The sequence below is a fragment of the Erythrolamprus reginae genome, chromosome 2 (genome assembly GCF_031021105.1).
Source record: "Erythrolamprus reginae isolate rEryReg1 chromosome 2, rEryReg1.hap1, whole genome shotgun sequence".
NCBI classification, from domain to species: domain Eukaryota; kingdom Metazoa; phylum Chordata; class Lepidosauria; order Squamata; family Dipsadidae; genus Erythrolamprus; species Erythrolamprus reginae.
Genome location: NC_091951.1, coordinates 182,793,725 through 182,810,171, shown reverse-complemented (window position 1 = coordinate 182,810,171; position 16,447 = coordinate 182,793,725). Strand labels below are relative to the sequence as shown.

Genomic DNA, 16,447 nt, shown 5'->3' with positions numbered 1-16,447 from the left:
TGAACCCAATCATTGCTTAGGGATAAGAGGGTAAGGTATGAATCCAGCCATTGTGGCTTAGTTGAACGAACCATGTTTAAAATATATCCAGCCAATCCATTCATATTTATGGTTATCTGAATACAGTCTACAATTTCTTTCTTCTCTAAAAGCCTGCTTTGAATCTGTAGAGACAATGCAGGGATCGAGGATTACAAAGAAAAACTATTCTAGATTAAACGTCCAGGAAGAAGGTTTGGTTGCAGTTGTACCACAATAGCTAATCTGCTGCATTGATCAATATAAATCATACTAAAGGAGCGTATGTTTGCTGTGCTGTTTGCTCAGCAAACATATACAGTGAACCCTCGAGTTTCGCGTCCTCAAGGATCGCGAAAGGGCTATTTCGCTAGTTTTCAACCCGGAAGTAAACTCCACCATCTGCGCATGCGTGCCCTTCCACGCATGCGTAGATGGTGGAGTTTCCCCGCCGGGCAGAGGCTTCCCTGGGTCTTCCCCCTCTTGCCCCGGTAAGACCCCAGCGGCGGTGGGCTGGAGCGCGAGCTTGGGGCACCCTAGCTCCGCTTCCCAGCTGGGAAGCGGAGCCGGCAACAGGGTGGGCGGGCGGACGGCGCGCGCGAGCTTGGGGCAGCCTAGCTCCGCTTCCCAGCTGGGAAGCGGAGCCGGCAACAGCGTGGGTGGGCGGGCGGGCGGCGCGCGCGAGCTTGGGGCAGCCTAGCTCCGCTTCCCAGCTGGGAAGCGGAGCCGGCAACAGCGTGGGCGGGCGGGCGGCGCGCGCGAGCTTGGGGCAGCCTAGCTCCGCTTCCCAGCTGGGAAGCGGAGCTAGGGTTTCCCCAAGCGCGCATGCACCCCAGGCGCGAGCAACGGGGTGGGCGGGCGAAGGGCGGGCGGCAGTGGAAGTAAAAACACCATCTGCGCACGCGCAGATGGTGTTTTTACTTCCGCACCGCTACTTCGCGAAAAATCGATCATCGCTTGGGGTCCTGGAACGGAACCCTCGCGATGATCGAGGGTTCACTGTATTGCATTAAATCTTGCTCTGTTGCTGTATCAAAGTAACTAAAAACTTTTTGGGTCAAGGTGGTGGCATCTATCAAATGAGTCATAATTCTTCAGTAAGGGGGAACAAAATCCCTGATTGGAGCATAAAAACACAAAAGGAGGATGCAAAATATAAATGATTAATCATGGAAATGATGACAAATTGAAGTATTGTATTTGTGTTTATCTAGGCTATAAATTCCTTTGATGCAGATATTATATTACCAGCCTACACAGCTTAGATTTCTGCTTCTGGGTATCTGGTTCATGGGTGGAATTTAGTAGGAACTGTTATTCAACCTATTTGGAAATATATCAATGTGGGGTAGATTTTTGATTATTGGATCTTTTTAAATGTATCTTTTATACAACCCCCACCCTTCAGAAACAGCATATATGACTGAAGACCTTGATCAAAGATGCTCAATTTTGTTCTCCTATGTCAGTGATGGCAAAACAGTTTTCTCTCGGGTGCCAAAAGTATGTGCGCATTCACCATTGTGCCTGCGTGAGTGCCCACACCCATAATTCAATGCCTGGGGAGGGTGAAAGTTGCCTCCCCTGCCTCCCTAGAGGTCCTCTGTAGGCCAGAAACAACCTGTTTCCCAATTGCTGGTGGGCACAGTAGGCCTGTTTTTCAGAGGCTTCCCTGGAGCCTGGGGAGGGTAAAAATGCCCTTCCTCCCCCCCCCTTCCGGAGGCCCTCTGGAAGCCAAAAATGCCCTCCCAGAGCCTCCATGTGAGCCAAAAATCAGCTGGGCAGTACACACATATGTGCTGGAACTGAGCTAGGGCAACGGCTCGCGTGCCGGCAGATATGGCACCGTGTTCCACCTGTGGCACCTGTGCCATAGGTTCGCAATCACTGTCCTATGCTGTGAAGGATGGAGGCTGATATATTATACACACAGGGAGGAAAGGAGAGAGATCTCAAAAAGTTCAAAATCATTCAGGGAGTCATACTCATACTGTGTTTCCCCCAAAATAAGACCAGCTATGAGTGCACATATCTGAAATAATTACATTACACTTGATACGTTCCGTAATGTTTTTGCTTTGCTCTTAAGTGGCCAAAAGTCTTCTTTTTACATTTGTGCAATATTTTTTTAGTTCATGCAGTTCTTGACAATGAAAAAAAAAAGTAGGGATTCAGTCCCATGATGATTTTATATCTATATATAGCTTTGCTCACCTTTTAATGTCTTCTGCATTTTATCTGCTTGTTCTTGGGAGTAGCTGCAGTGAATTCTATGGGGTTTGCTTCTGAGTAATTATGCTTAGGAGCATATTATTTGATATCTACACAGCGATATCTCATAAGTATTCCTTATAAGCCATCTGTATGCTGCGACGCCATTTGTGCTACTTGATCAATTTATTTATTTATTTATTTATTAGATTTGTATGCCGCCCCTTTCTGTAGACTCAATAATTCTGAGTTATATATATGTATATATGATGTTGATTCACCTGTAAATATGATTATGTATTGTTTTTAAAATGGAAAAAAAAATCAATAAATATATTTATTAAAAAATAATTCTGAGATGGGTTGAGTAGTATACCCTGTTTGTGTCTGGAAGGTGCTAGGAACTGTTATTCAACCTATTTGGGAGGATATCAACCTGGGGTAGATTTTTGATTATTGGACCTTTTTTAATGTATTTTTTTATACAACCCCCTCCCCAGCCTCAGAAAGAACATATCTGGGAAAGCCTGGGGAAAATGGTACTATTGCCTCAACCAAAAACCCCCCTCCTAAACATCATTAAAACAGAAAAAAAAACCCTAACATTATTTTTTCCTCTTTATCAACACAACAGAGGAAATGAAAACAATTTATATCTTAAACCACTCAAATGATCGATCGAGGTGTGTAATGAAGACTCTATTCAAACCCTACAAATCAAATCTTAAATGACTATTCATCAATATAAACACATCACAATTGTTAAAGATCACATACATACAATTAAACCTAATAATAACTTTACTGTAAATAAGCAAAAGTGAGGGGCAGTATACATCCGCTATAGAAACTGAAATCATAGGCATTTCCTTAACAAATATATTTGTTAAGGAAATGCCAACTAGATAGTTGACATAACTATCTCTTTCTCTCTCTTTCTAATCTTTTCGTATCCTTTCTACTTTTTGACTTTACCTTTTTTTCCATTACTTTCCCTTTTATATTGTGTATTATGTTATATTGTCCACTTTGTAATGTTTTTTTAAGGTATATATTTAATATATTTTTTAAAAAAAGAAAGAGCATAGCTGACTGAAGATCTTGATCAAAGATGATGGATTTGCACCTTTCCACTGGTTTTTCTTCTGTTTTGATCTCATTATCCTTGGTTTATCTTCCCCGACATTTCTTTTATTCACATAAAAACCATGTGTTATTACAACTTCTCTCTGATCCCTGTGTATTTTCTATATGTCTTTGCTCTCAGGGCAGGAATAAAAGGACTGTGAGACCTTAACTTTATTCTGCTTGGGGGGGGGGGGACCAAGCTATCTAGGTAGGTGGACAATAGCTGCTATGAAAAGGGCAAGGTGTAAAGGGAGTGGAACTGATAGCATTTCTACAGCTTCCTTTCTTCTCCACTGAGCTCAGCAGGTTGAAGGCAGTGGGACGGCAGCCAGACACACCCAATTCTTCCAGGCAGTAAAATGATCCTTTCTCTGCCCCCAAGCCAAGCCCAGCTCCTTTCTAATAGATAAAAAGGAAAGGAAAGGCCAGCCTGCAGGTTGAGAGGGACTCTTTCTTCTGAAACTCCCCTGAGTCTACACCTTGCTGTTTTTTCCCCCTCCTGATCTGTAGTGGCCAGATACAAACCCCCTGCTCGAGCAATCATGTCGCAGATGACTTCCTTCAGTTCTCGTTCAGCAAGTGGCCCTTCTAATTTTTCCCAGGTCCGGGTCAGCTCCGTTTCTTCATCGCGTGGAGTCAGAGGGAGTGGAAGTTTTAGGAAACCTGGTGCTTTGCCCGGTGGCTTTGGTAGCGCCAGTTTGTATAACTTCGGCTCCGGAAGCAGGAGGATCTCCCCGTCCTACTCTGTCCCACCTTCATTGGGATATGGTGGTGGTATTCAAGAGGTCACCATTAATACAAGCCTCTTGTCCCCACTCAACCTGGGAATGGACCCCACCATCCACAAAGTACGCAAGGAGGAGAAGGAACAGATCAAGGTCCTCAACAACAAATTTGCAACCTTCATTGACAAGGTGAGATACGGTTCAGTTTTTGTGATATCAAGAAGTTTCTATAGGCCTTAGTAATGGGTTGCAACTGTGCTCATAATGTTGGGATGTTTCTGTTTTTCCTACAAAGCTAGGGATTCCTTCAGGCTGACTATTTAAGCTGCATCCAAGGAGATGCTTGATTTTCACTCAGGTCATTGCATTTAAACTGTGATAGCGCACTGACTCAATATTTAACACATTATTCTATTCTATTAATAATCCCTTTATTAAGACTGGGTATGGCAGGATAACAGGCTTTTGAACTGATCTGTAAAAGACTTCACAATATACCTCACTTTGTTCTCCTTTGTGGTAAAGGATGGAGGCTGATACATTGTACAAAGGGAGAGGGGAAGGAGAGAGAGATCCCCAAAGGTTCAAAATTATTCAGGGAGTCATACACATACCATGTTTCCCTGAAAGTAAGACCCTGTCTTTTTTTTTTTTAACCTTGAAATAAACGTTTGGCCTTATTGCCATGCATTCAAAAGCTCGATTATCAGCTTATTGTCAGGGGAAGCCTTATTTTGTGGGAAACAGGGTAGCTATGAGTTGCAGATATCTGAAATAATTAGTAATTACGTTCAATATGCTCTGTAACATTTTTGCTTTGCTCTTAAGTGGTCAAAAGTCTTGTTTTTACATTTTTGCACCCTCTGATGCAATGTTTTTGAGTTAATGAAGTTCTTGGCAAAGGGGAAAAAAAAGTATGGATTCCGTCCCATGATTATTTTATTTCTATATATATCCTTCCTTTAATGTCTTCTGCATTTTATGTGCTTGCTCCTGGGAACAGCTGCAGTGAATTCTATGCAATGAATGGCTTCTGAGTAATCATACTTAGCGGTATATTGTTCGATATCTACACAGAGATATCCCATAAGTATTCATATTATAAGCCATCTATATACCGTGATGCCATTTGTACTACTTGTCTAATAGTTCTGAGTTGGGTTGGGTAGTTAGCCAAAAAACCCAAAGCTCTGAGCATACAAACTAATCGTCCACTTACAACCATTTGTTAAGGTACTGTTTGAATTTAACAAGATGAGAAAAAAGTGATTTATGGCTGGCCCTTACACTTATGACTATTGCAAAAATCCCACAGTCATGTAACCAAAATTCAGGAGATTGACAAAGGAAGCAGTAAAGGAGAATATTTGTAGCTCAGGGTTGAAATAAGGAGTCCTTAGCATCTCTCTAAGCTTGGCAATGGGCATGTACAACTGCAATATAACCATTGTCGTGTTTGTCATGTGCAACCTTTTAAGCAAAGCCGCATGCTTAATGACTACATGATTCACTTAAGAACTGCAGTGATTCACTTACCCACCAAGGCAAAACAGGTCATAAAATAGGTTTAAAATTACTTATTAACCCTGTTGCATAGCAATGGGAATTGTAGTCCCAATGTTAGTTGTAAGTTAACATGTCTCCTGAAATGTTATAGCCCCCTATTAATGTAATTGATTCATTTAAACCTTAGAGAACAATGTCCACATATGAATGAATCTCTGCTTAGCTGTAAGGAGGTTTTTGCTGTAAGGAGGTAACTGACCAGGAGATTTCTTTGTTGGAAACCAAAGTCTATAACCGCCCACACCTCTTAAACTGATAAAGAGAAAATGCAGTAAAAGGCAATGCAAACATTCCCTAGACCTCACAGTTTCCAGCGGCCAATTAGAGCCCACAGGATTGGCCTTCTCCAGGTCACGTCGGCCAAACAATGTCGATTGGCGGGGCCGTTTGGAAGGGCCTTCTCTGTGGCGGCTCCAGCTCTCTGGAACCAGATTCCCCTAGAGATCCATAGTGCCCCCACCCTCCTGGCTTTCCAGAAAGTCTTAAAAAATCTGGCTTTGCCAGCAGGCCTGGGGTAATTGAGCAACAGCATCTAGTTCCGACCTAGAAGTGATTAATTTTTATAGGGGTTTTAAATTGTTTTATGTTCTTTTTAATTTTGTTCTACTCCGCCCAGAGTCTGACTGGAGTTGGGCAGCTTATAAATGTAACAAATTAAATTACATTAAAAGCTAAATAAATATCAGAAGTTCCAAAACGCTTGCAAACCTGAATAAAATTCAGGCATTGTTTCACGCTGACCCATGGCTGAAAGGCTGGCTTTAGAACCAATCGGCTAAAACAAAGATTTATCCATTGAAGGGGGGGTTGTTGTTGTTGCTTTGCGGCTTCCCTCCATCCCTCCTTCCCTGGCTACTTAATATTGCCAGATAATTCATTCTTTGACTCTCTTTTCTGTATATCTGAGCGCTATTCAGGCTGGTCATTTTCTTCTGGATTCTGTGGCATGTCACCTTGTCCTGGGAAAACAGCTGTTCTTTAAAATGTGCTTATGGCTATTTCTCAGGTCCGATTCCTTGAGCAACAGAATAAAATATTGGAGACCAAGTGGAGCCTCTTGCAGCAGCAAAAGACCGGCACTCGGAGCAACACCGTACCCATCTTTGAGATGTACATTAACAACCTGCGGAGACAGCTAGAGGGCTTGAACAATGACAAGGGGAGGCTGGAAGGAGAACTGAAGAACATGCAGGATCTTGTTGAGGATTTTAAGAACAAGTAATGTATTCATAACGGTTTTTGTCAAGTCTGGGAGGCTTCAGGTGCCTCTGTGCAAAGCATCCCAGGCTTTCCTTTCAGGGGAAGAATGTCCATCTATCTATCTAATCTAATCTGTCTGTCTGCCTGCCTGTCTATCATCTATCTATCTATCTGTCTATCTATCTATCTATCTATCTATCTATCTATCTATCTATCTATCTATCTATCTATCTATCTATCTATTGTAATCTATCTAATTTCTAAACTGTCCATTTCTCACAAATATTGGCTATATTTTATTTCTTGGAGATCTGCATTTTTGCAACCTATCTGATAATTCTACTATTTAGGTTGCTTCAGACAACCTCTGGCATATAAGGAAAGAATGCAAATAGTTAAGAAAGCAATGATATGGGGGTTCTGGAAGACAAAGCCAAAATAACAGCAATACAAGTAAAAACATATTCAATTTCAGGATATTTTTCCTTCAAAAGTTAATAGGGATCCAATGGGCTTCTTGGGAAACATAAAATACAAAGGCTGGAGGAGATCTTGATTTTTTTTAGTCCAACCCTCTGTGCAGTGCCAAATCCAGGAACTGTTGCCCTTAATGCACCCAAGTTAGTACATATGATTCATCAGAAATTGTGTACATATGATTAATCAGAAATTGCGTACATAGCATGGAGAGTCCAAACGTGAATGCAGTATAAGTGTATTGGCACAATGTTAGCAACCATTGCTATTTCCTGTTGGAATCAACTCCCCCCAGAGATTTGCATTGCCTCCATCGTCCTGGTCTTTCGAAAGATTTTAAAAACACACCTTTGCCGGCAGGCCGTGGGCCGTGGAGCGCTGATATCATGCTCCGGCTGATAGTATAATTGTGATTAGGATGAATTTGGTTGAAATGGTTTTAAATGTCTGTGGTTTTAAGATTTAGGTTTAATGCCTGGGTTTAGATAGATAGAAATCTAGATAGATAGAAATCTGGATAGATAGAAATCTAGATAGATAGAAATCTAGATAGATAGATAGATAGATAGATAGATAGATAGATAGATAGATAGATAGATAGATAGATAGATAGATAGATAGATAGATAGGATAGTCAGTCAGTCAGTCCCTGGCTTGATCAATCCTTTTATGGGGTAAAGCAAGACCAGGGAATGCGAGAGAATATTTATGTGGAATTACCTTCAATTTAAAGTGAACAACTAATCTGCCTTCCCCAATGTTCTGCAGATACTTTCAGATGACAACTCCCAGAATTTCTAACCATAAAGGTCTATTGACAATCTGGGAGGTGTAATTTGTTTGTTTGTTTGTTTGTCAAACATGTACAAGCTAGCAGGTATAGGTATAAACATAGACAAAGTAAATACAGATAAATGAGGACAATAGAATAGTAGGACAGCAATAGTAGGCACCCTGGTATGCTTATGCATGTTCCTGACAGACCTCTTAGGAATGGGGTGAGGTCAACAGTAGAAAGTCCAAAGTTAAAGTTTTTAGGATTTGGGGTAGAAACCACAGAGTCAGGGAGTGAATTCCAAGCATTGACCACTGTGTGTTTTTTGCAGTCGAGTTTGCAGTGGTTTAAATTAAGTTTGTATCTATTGTGTGTTCATGTATCGTTGTGGTTGAAGCTGAAAGTCATTGACAGGTAGGACTTTGCGGCAGATGATTTTATGAACTACGTTTAGATTGGTTTGAAGGTGATGTAGTTCTAAGTTGTCTAAGCCTAAGATTTCAAGTCTGGTGGTATAAGGTATTCTGTTGCAAGTGGGGACTCTTCTTGTGAAATATTTTTGAACTCTCTCAGTTGTATTAATGTCCGATATGACATTGATATGTCATATATTGTAAATATGGTAATTGGAACATATTGGAAAATACTAGCATGAATAAATATTAAAGGACGAAATACTCAGAGATATAGAAGTTTAAAATGAATGGGATCTTGAGCATAACACACTTGCTTTGATCAGTCTCTCCCAACCTGCTACCCTAAAGTTATCATGGTATTTAGGAAGTCTGAGAGTTATAGACCCTCTAGGGACAGCATTTTTCATTGCATCCTGCCAACCTATTTAAGCACCTTCATCATACCAAAGGATAATTCCCAGGATTCTTCGTGAATGATAATTTACTTGATATTTGAAGAAATCCATACACAGTTGAAATTTGGAGTCAGTGGCATATTCTTCACTCTTCTATTCTTGTATCAAAGAAGTATTAATATTGTTCAGAGTAGGATGAGAAACGAGTGTTTGGATTACTCGCATTACATTATATTGCTATTTCCTTTGTAAATGGAATAGCCTTAACCTGACAAGATGATTATTTTTTAATCATTGAAAGAAATAAGATTGAATTGTTCATACGACACAGCTTTTACTTGTGAACTGTTTAATCTTCTATGCAAAATATATGAAGCAAATACAGAGGCAAGCCGTTCTATTCATGGTAATAAGCTGAAAAAAAAGTGCCATGTATTTATAATTGTTTTGTCTCTAGACTGTTTTGTATCCAAAGTACCAAAGTGTTGTCTTCCAAAGTACAGGGTACTAGATATTAAAAGCTATACATGATTCAAAAATTACTTGGGAGCAACATCTCTGTTACTTATTAAAGCAGCTTGATTGGGTGGGGCTGTGTTGATTCAATATTGGCGAGAGACCACAAGGAAGTTAATTATTGTAGAATCTACAGTACAGTCAGGTTGAAATGTAAAATATTACCAGTGTAGAATTATGTGAATTATGGATACTGACTGATTCACACTTCTTGGCTGTTTTCATCAATAGCTGAAAATAGTAGATGAAGAGAAATTAGGGGTCAATCATATAATGCCTAGGAACCTAACAAAGGCCCTATTTATTGAAAAAATTAAAAAAACCCACAAAATTTGAGAGCATTAGGCCAATGGTCCCATAATACAAGATTCAATTAGTCTAAAGGGTTTCAGGCTAGAGAAATTTAGATGCTTTCAACCTGTTTGATGGCTTGATTGTTTATGAGCCTTTTACTTAGCTTAGAAAATGCATATACTGGTCCTTATCTTTAAAGTCAAAATACTTTCTAAAGAATTCAGGGCAGGGTGCACAGCTCAAACACAAATCCTGTTTTGTCTTCAAAATGTTTCTGTAAGGTAGATTTCACTGAGAGCAACCCAAGGAATGGCTTCAGAAATTGTATGGATGATTGAGGATTTTGAGTGATATTTTTCCCAGTTTGTGTCCCGTACTTTAACTGTATGTTCAACTACTACCTGATTATGCTGATACTGCAGACCTTGAACTTAGGACCTGCTATTTCATCTGTATAATTTAAGGGTATAGTAAATTATAGCCTAACTCTTCCACATTAAAGGAGCCATTTTACCCAGAAAAATTCCTGAATTAGCTTCTCATGCAACCAGTTCATATAAAGAGCAGGTCAGCAAGTGAAAGGTCATTTTTTTCTCCTATCTCTGGACAAAATCTGTTGAAAAAGGGAGGTGAAGGAAGGAAGTATACTACTTTATCTGCTGATAGCTCTGCATTTTACCACAAAGCACACCTGCTGTTAATGAGAAAGCGCCTGTGGAGACAAAGGAGCAAATGGCGCTGAACTTGAGTAAAAAGGCTCTTTGTTTGTTACAAATATCCAAGAGAAATGGACTCCTCACCTATTTCCCCCCACCTGGCCACACCTGATATGTTGAAGTAATAGAAAGCTGGAATGCTAACTCCAATAAGAATGGAGAGCAAACAAAACTGATAAAATGCCTGAGGGTGTGTCTCGGTGGAGGAGAAAAGTCAATAACTTATTAATGTTTCCCAAAGTTACAGTATGGATGTCTGGAGGAAGGGGGGTGGCAGCCTGAGGCTAGATCTTAACTAGGCTTTTTATACGATTGAGAGGCACCAACCTCTTACATAGCAGGGATAGTTCTGTGCCTGAGACACCAATTGTGACATAAACAGCTTAAAAAGGTCTTTGCTTTTATGAATGCTGGGAATTTGTGAGAGGGTCTCTTAGAGAATATTCTCTGCATCGGCTTCAATTTACAATCCCCACAATTTTTTTGCAATGGGAGAGAGCCATGGCAGTTGTTAAGTTTTAGGTTTAAGGAAGAAATTTGCAGATTTGGGAGGTCATCGTGCACAACAGGAGAGGAAGGAAAATTATATTACGTTTCTTTGTTCATCAAGTTGTTTGTCAGATCCAGCTGAAAACGACCCAGGAGATCATTTCTCTGAGACCGCCTTCTGCCGCACAAATCTCAGCGACTGGTTAGGTCCCACAGAGTCGGCCTTCTCCGGGTCCCGTCGACAAAACAATGTCGTCTGGCAGGACCAAGGAGAAGAGCCTTCTCTGTGGCGGCCCCGACCCTCTGGAACTAACTCCCCCCGGAGATTAGGATTGCCCCCATCCTCCTTGCTTTCCGCAAACTCCTTAAAACCCACCTTTGTCGTCAAGCATGGGGAAATTGGTTCCCCTGGACTGTTTTTGTTTTATGTATGGTTTGTATGAGATGTATGATTGCTTTTTTAATTAAGGGTTTTAAACTGCTTTTACTATTGGATTTGTACTGTTTTATTGTTGTGAGCTGCTCCGAGTCTCCAGAGGGGGCGGCATGCAAATCTAATAAATAATAATAATAATAATAATAATAATAATAATAATAATAATAATAATTTCTACCCTTTCCTCATTTAATGTAGGCACGGGTCATGCCTGTCAGAATCCAGTCTGAGAAAAGATAGACAGGATTTTTAAATGAAAAAATACTTAATGATGGATTGACTGAAAACTAATGGATAAGGAATCAGAATTGTTGCCAACCACACCCTGATTTTTGCCCTTTCTTTTAACCCTACTTCAACAGAGTATAGAATTTAATTTTTATAAAGGCAGAATTTTCAAGGCTATTTGTTTGTTCAGCATTCTTTCTGCATTCCAAAGGCTTCCTGGCCTGCAAGGACGCAGCCTTATTTGCAAATGTACTAAATTCTCTTTTCCAAATTCACACAGTTTTCAGAAACTAGATACTGTCGTTTAAAGCATTTGTTTGAGAACGAACATTCCAAGTGTCTATTGCATATCCTGTTTGATAAGTTTATTTTATGCCTATATTGTACAAGCTGGCAAATATTCAACTGGCCAGATGGCAGCTTTCACCTCCTTAGTAGACAATATTTACTAGATCATGAACTATTGGAACTGAAAACAGCATATCAATATATCTTTATTTTACTGGCAGTGTAGTTCTAGTTCTATTGGGAAAGATGGGAGGGTACATACTGATAGTCCCAGGGTTGGTCTGTCTACTATTAGTTAGTTTACTTTATTGTCATTGCACCTCATATAATGAAATCAAATGCCATCTCCAGTGTACATTATAACTCTAAAAATAAAACACAAGCACACATTCAATCCTATAAAACACAAAATTCTATAAAGTACATTATAACTATAACAATAAAACACAAACACACAATTCAGTTCTATATAATTGAATTGAAAACCCCTGATATTGCATCAGTATTGTACTATACAGTAGAATTCAATATATTGTTCTGGCAGGGGTGGGTTCCAACTTACCTGGCTGCCGGTTCATGCTCCTTACCGGGCTGCATGGGTGTGCCTCATGGGTGTGTGCATGCACAGTAATGAAAAATCTAAGGGGGGGGGACGACAAAATAAAGCTGAAAAAAAAGATGGCGACCCCATGCACAGACCTGGTTTCTGAGCATGCTCAGAAGGGGATTTTTTTAAAAAAATGGCAGCACTCACAAACCAGCACCAACTGATCTGGTTCGTTGACATCATCATGACATCACCAGCAGGTCACTACCAGTTTGAACCAATCCAAACCGGGAGGAACCTACCCCTATGTTCTGGGATAGAAGCTGTTTTGTCCTTGTTTTTATTATCCTGTACTGTCTGCCAGATGATAATAGTTTTTTTAAAAAAGGGTGTCTAGGATGAGATGGATCTTTAAGGATGTTTTGAACTTTCATTAAGGCAGCGGGAGCTATAAAGCTCTTCCAAAAAGGGGAGAGAACAACCAATGATCCTTTGGGCAATGATTTTAACCCTCTGGAACGCTGTCCTATCTGCCACTGGGCAGTTGCCAAACCATACACAGGTGTAGTAAGTTTAAATACTCCCTGTGGTGCAGCAGTAGAAGGTCACCAGCAATTCTTCATTCAGTTGTTGTTTCCTGAGAAGTCTCTGGGCCCTTTTGACCAGTGCTGCAATGTGAGCACCCCAGGTCAGGTCCTCTTTTATAACACCCAGAAATTTAAAACTGGCCATTTGCTCCATTCAGTCTCCACTGATAAGCAAGGACTGAATGTCTGATTTGTCCCTTCTATAGTCCACTATAAGCTCCTTGGTCTTACTGATGTTAAGGACCAGGTTATTGTCTCATCCACCACAAAAGCATCCAGTCCACCTCATCTCCACAGACAGACTTCCAGACATCCCTTGTCAGTCAGATGATACTAGGCTACATGACTCAAGTGCTTGGGTATAAAGCAACTTGCTTTCTGGTAATCATATATATTTGGTGCAATACAACTTAATCTTACAATGAACAGGGCATGTGTAAGCTTATTGTTCTAGATTTGAATGCCCATAGTCACAAATTGACTTCCCAAACTTGAAGGTTTAACATGAAGTCTGTTAAAAGATACATTTTCGTTTTCTAAAATAGCAGGGTGAGGGAAAGAAACTTGATTAGTCCCATCATTGCTGCTGATTTCCCTAAGGTTAGACAAATTTTCACTTTCTGTGATGAGAAAGTCATGAGCCCATTTAAATAATCTGTCTCTTCCACATTCATTACAGGTATGAAGACGAAATCAACAGGCGCACCTCTGCAGAAAATGATTTTGTGGTGCTCAAGAAGGTAAGAGTCTATTAACCTAAATTTGCTTGCTGTGCTACAGATGGCAGAGTTTTAGAGGTGACAGGATTTTACTAGTACAAGGGTCGCCCAGAATGTAATGCACCACATTTGTTTTCTTCAACAATTATTTACTGAACACAATGAAACTTGCACACAAGAAAGAATGATGCTTTTTCTACACTCCCTATTTTTCCATGTAATCTCTGTCCAGTTCTATGGCCTTCCTCCAATGAGACACAAGGGTGTGTATGCCCTGTCAGTACCACTCCTTGTTCTGGTCATGAAGGCTTGGAGCTCTGCCAAACCATCTTCTGATGACTCACTCTCTGTGCCCAGTGACTAACCTTACTTCTGTCAACTGCAGATTCTCCATAAACTGTACAGAAACATTTGTGAATGTTCCCAACAGTTTCTTTCTCCGCAGTGAGAAATTCAACGATGACATGCTGCTTGTAATGTACATCACTTACAGACGCCACTTTGAAACACTGCTGCAGCTACGCTATCTGTCTGAATAAATGCAAAATTTACACATACCCTCCTGACAATTCAAATAATGTATATCTAAAGTTTTGCATTCATACCATTGCTGTAGATTGAGAAAAAAAATGTGGTGCATTACCTTTAGGGCAACTCTCATACAATTTCTGTAGCATTATATGCAGGATAACCTGAGAAACAGTATCTCTAAACAATTGGAATAAATCAATGTAAAAATGTATTAGCAATACATTGGGATGTAAAATTTTATTTTAGTGATGATGTCTAATTGTCAAATATCTTCAAATTTAATATTAATTATGGAAATGTAAACTTTTGGTGGTACCTGTTCTTGTCCATACACACAAAAAATGATGGCATCACAACAAACTGCCAATGGGGAAAGGATAATCTATTTATTTTCAAAGAAATGGGAGAACTATAAACATAAAAATAAGTTGTTAGGGGAAAGAGTTACACAGTGTTTTTAATGTCAGGTTTTTATTTCTGGGGTGTGCAGAGATTATTTTCTCATGGGAAATATTCACAGGCACAACCTGTCCTCTCCAGTATAAAGTAGATATTCCATATAGAAGCTTTCAGCAGAATAAACACTGAATTTAATAAACACTCTGAAAGGAAATTTTTTACAAACATTAACCCAACTTTTTATGAAGCATGGGAATCCAACAAATCCAATAAAACAAAACAAACAAACAAACAAACAAACAAACAAAAGAATGATTAGGAAGAGTAAAAAGAAAATGAATTTTAAAATCACTTAAACACACTGCTGCAGCGACCAAAATCCTTAAAAGGATAACTTTCTTTTGCAAATTGATTTATTTGTTCACTCATTCATTCATGCATTCACTCATTCATTTATTCATTCATTGAGCTTTGGCTAGCACTGATGCAAGAATTACAATGGGGTATAATAAATGTAACACCTTTTCCTCTGTTATATGGTTACAGCACTAAAAGCAGGGTTTTATATTTTTTGGTATACAAAGCAAACAAATGAGACGGAAGAGGAAAAGGATAAAGAACACACAGCAAGGATAGGTGACCTACCCAAGGTCAACTGAGTCACCACATGGAGAGGAAATTTAGGGACAGACTATATATTATCTGAAATGGAATACTTCTTCCCCTTAAATAGTTTATTACAGGAAAAGAAAACTTATTTCCAAGCTTGACAAAAATGATTATCCCATGGGAGGAAAAGATAAGTGTAATTGCAACTAAAACTAGAAAAGGGAAAGATAAACCTCTCCTTCCCACTTGAAATGGACTCAATTATAGTTGTACCTTTAAATAATAATGGCATAGTAGTCTGATGCATGTTCAGTATCATGTATAAGGAGCCTCTGCGGATTTTACTCTGCTAGTCATTGATGATTATAGAGGGCGGTACTCATCTCTATTTCAAGGGCCACAGACAGAGAAGGGCTACCAAATTTTTTACTACCACACTGTGGGCGTGGCTTATGCAGGACACCCACATTTTCTTTCAACATCTTTCAGTGCAAATTGGGTGCTACACTCTGCGTTCCCCCCTGTCTGGGAAGTAGCCCACCCCTGGCCACAGAGCTAATGACATCTGAAGATGTTTATGCACTCATGTGACCAGCATGATGTCACAGAGTGGTATTACCTTCCCACTGAAGTGGTACCCATTTATCGACTTACATTTGCATGCTTTCGAACTGCTAAATTGGCAGGAGCTGGAACAAGTAACAGGAGTTCAACCTGTTACGTGAAAGTTGGGGTTGACTTGGTTTTCCTGCCAACGAGCTCAGTGTCTTAATCACTGAGACATCTCGCCACCATGGTACCATGTCTACATTGATGCTAAATCATTCTGACAATTTCATTTTAGGGCAGGGACGAGGCTGATTAAACCCAGCAACAAAGAGATTCTCCATCACTGTTGCATTTTGTTTTGCCCATGGTAGCAATCTCGTCCTTTCCTTCATCTTCATTTCTCATAAACATAGGTTGCTTTTCTTCTAATGGTTTCTTTTAGGATGTTGATGCTTCCTACATGAATAAGACGGAGCTGGAAGTCAAAGTGGATGCGCTGACAGACGAAATAAATTTCCTGAGAGGGCTTTATGAAGCAGTAAGTAAACTTACAACTCCTACTCAACAAGATGCATATCTAGAAGATACAAGGCTAGAGAAGAGTGTTTGTGCTATTCCTGTCTTTAGC

General features: G+C 39.9%; 1 protein-coding gene across 1 annotated transcript in view; it reads left to right on the top strand.

The window, feature by feature from the left end:
* The first annotated feature begins 3,652 nt into the window (after positions 1–3,652).
* Positions 3,653–16,447, top strand: part of LOC139161512 (keratin, type II cytoskeletal cochleal-like) — a 30,531-nt gene continuing 17,736 nt past the window's right edge. Inside the window, exons 1-4 of the mRNA XM_070740719.1 lie at positions 3,653–4,271; positions 6,655–6,866; positions 13,692–13,752; positions 16,262–16,357. Of these exons, the coding sequence (XP_070596820.1) occupies positions 3,900–4,271; positions 6,655–6,866; positions 13,692–13,752; positions 16,262–16,357 (741 nt within the window). The 5' untranslated portion in view covers positions 3,653–3,899. The remainder of the gene's footprint in view (positions 4,272–6,654; positions 6,867–13,691; positions 13,753–16,261; positions 16,358–16,447) is intronic.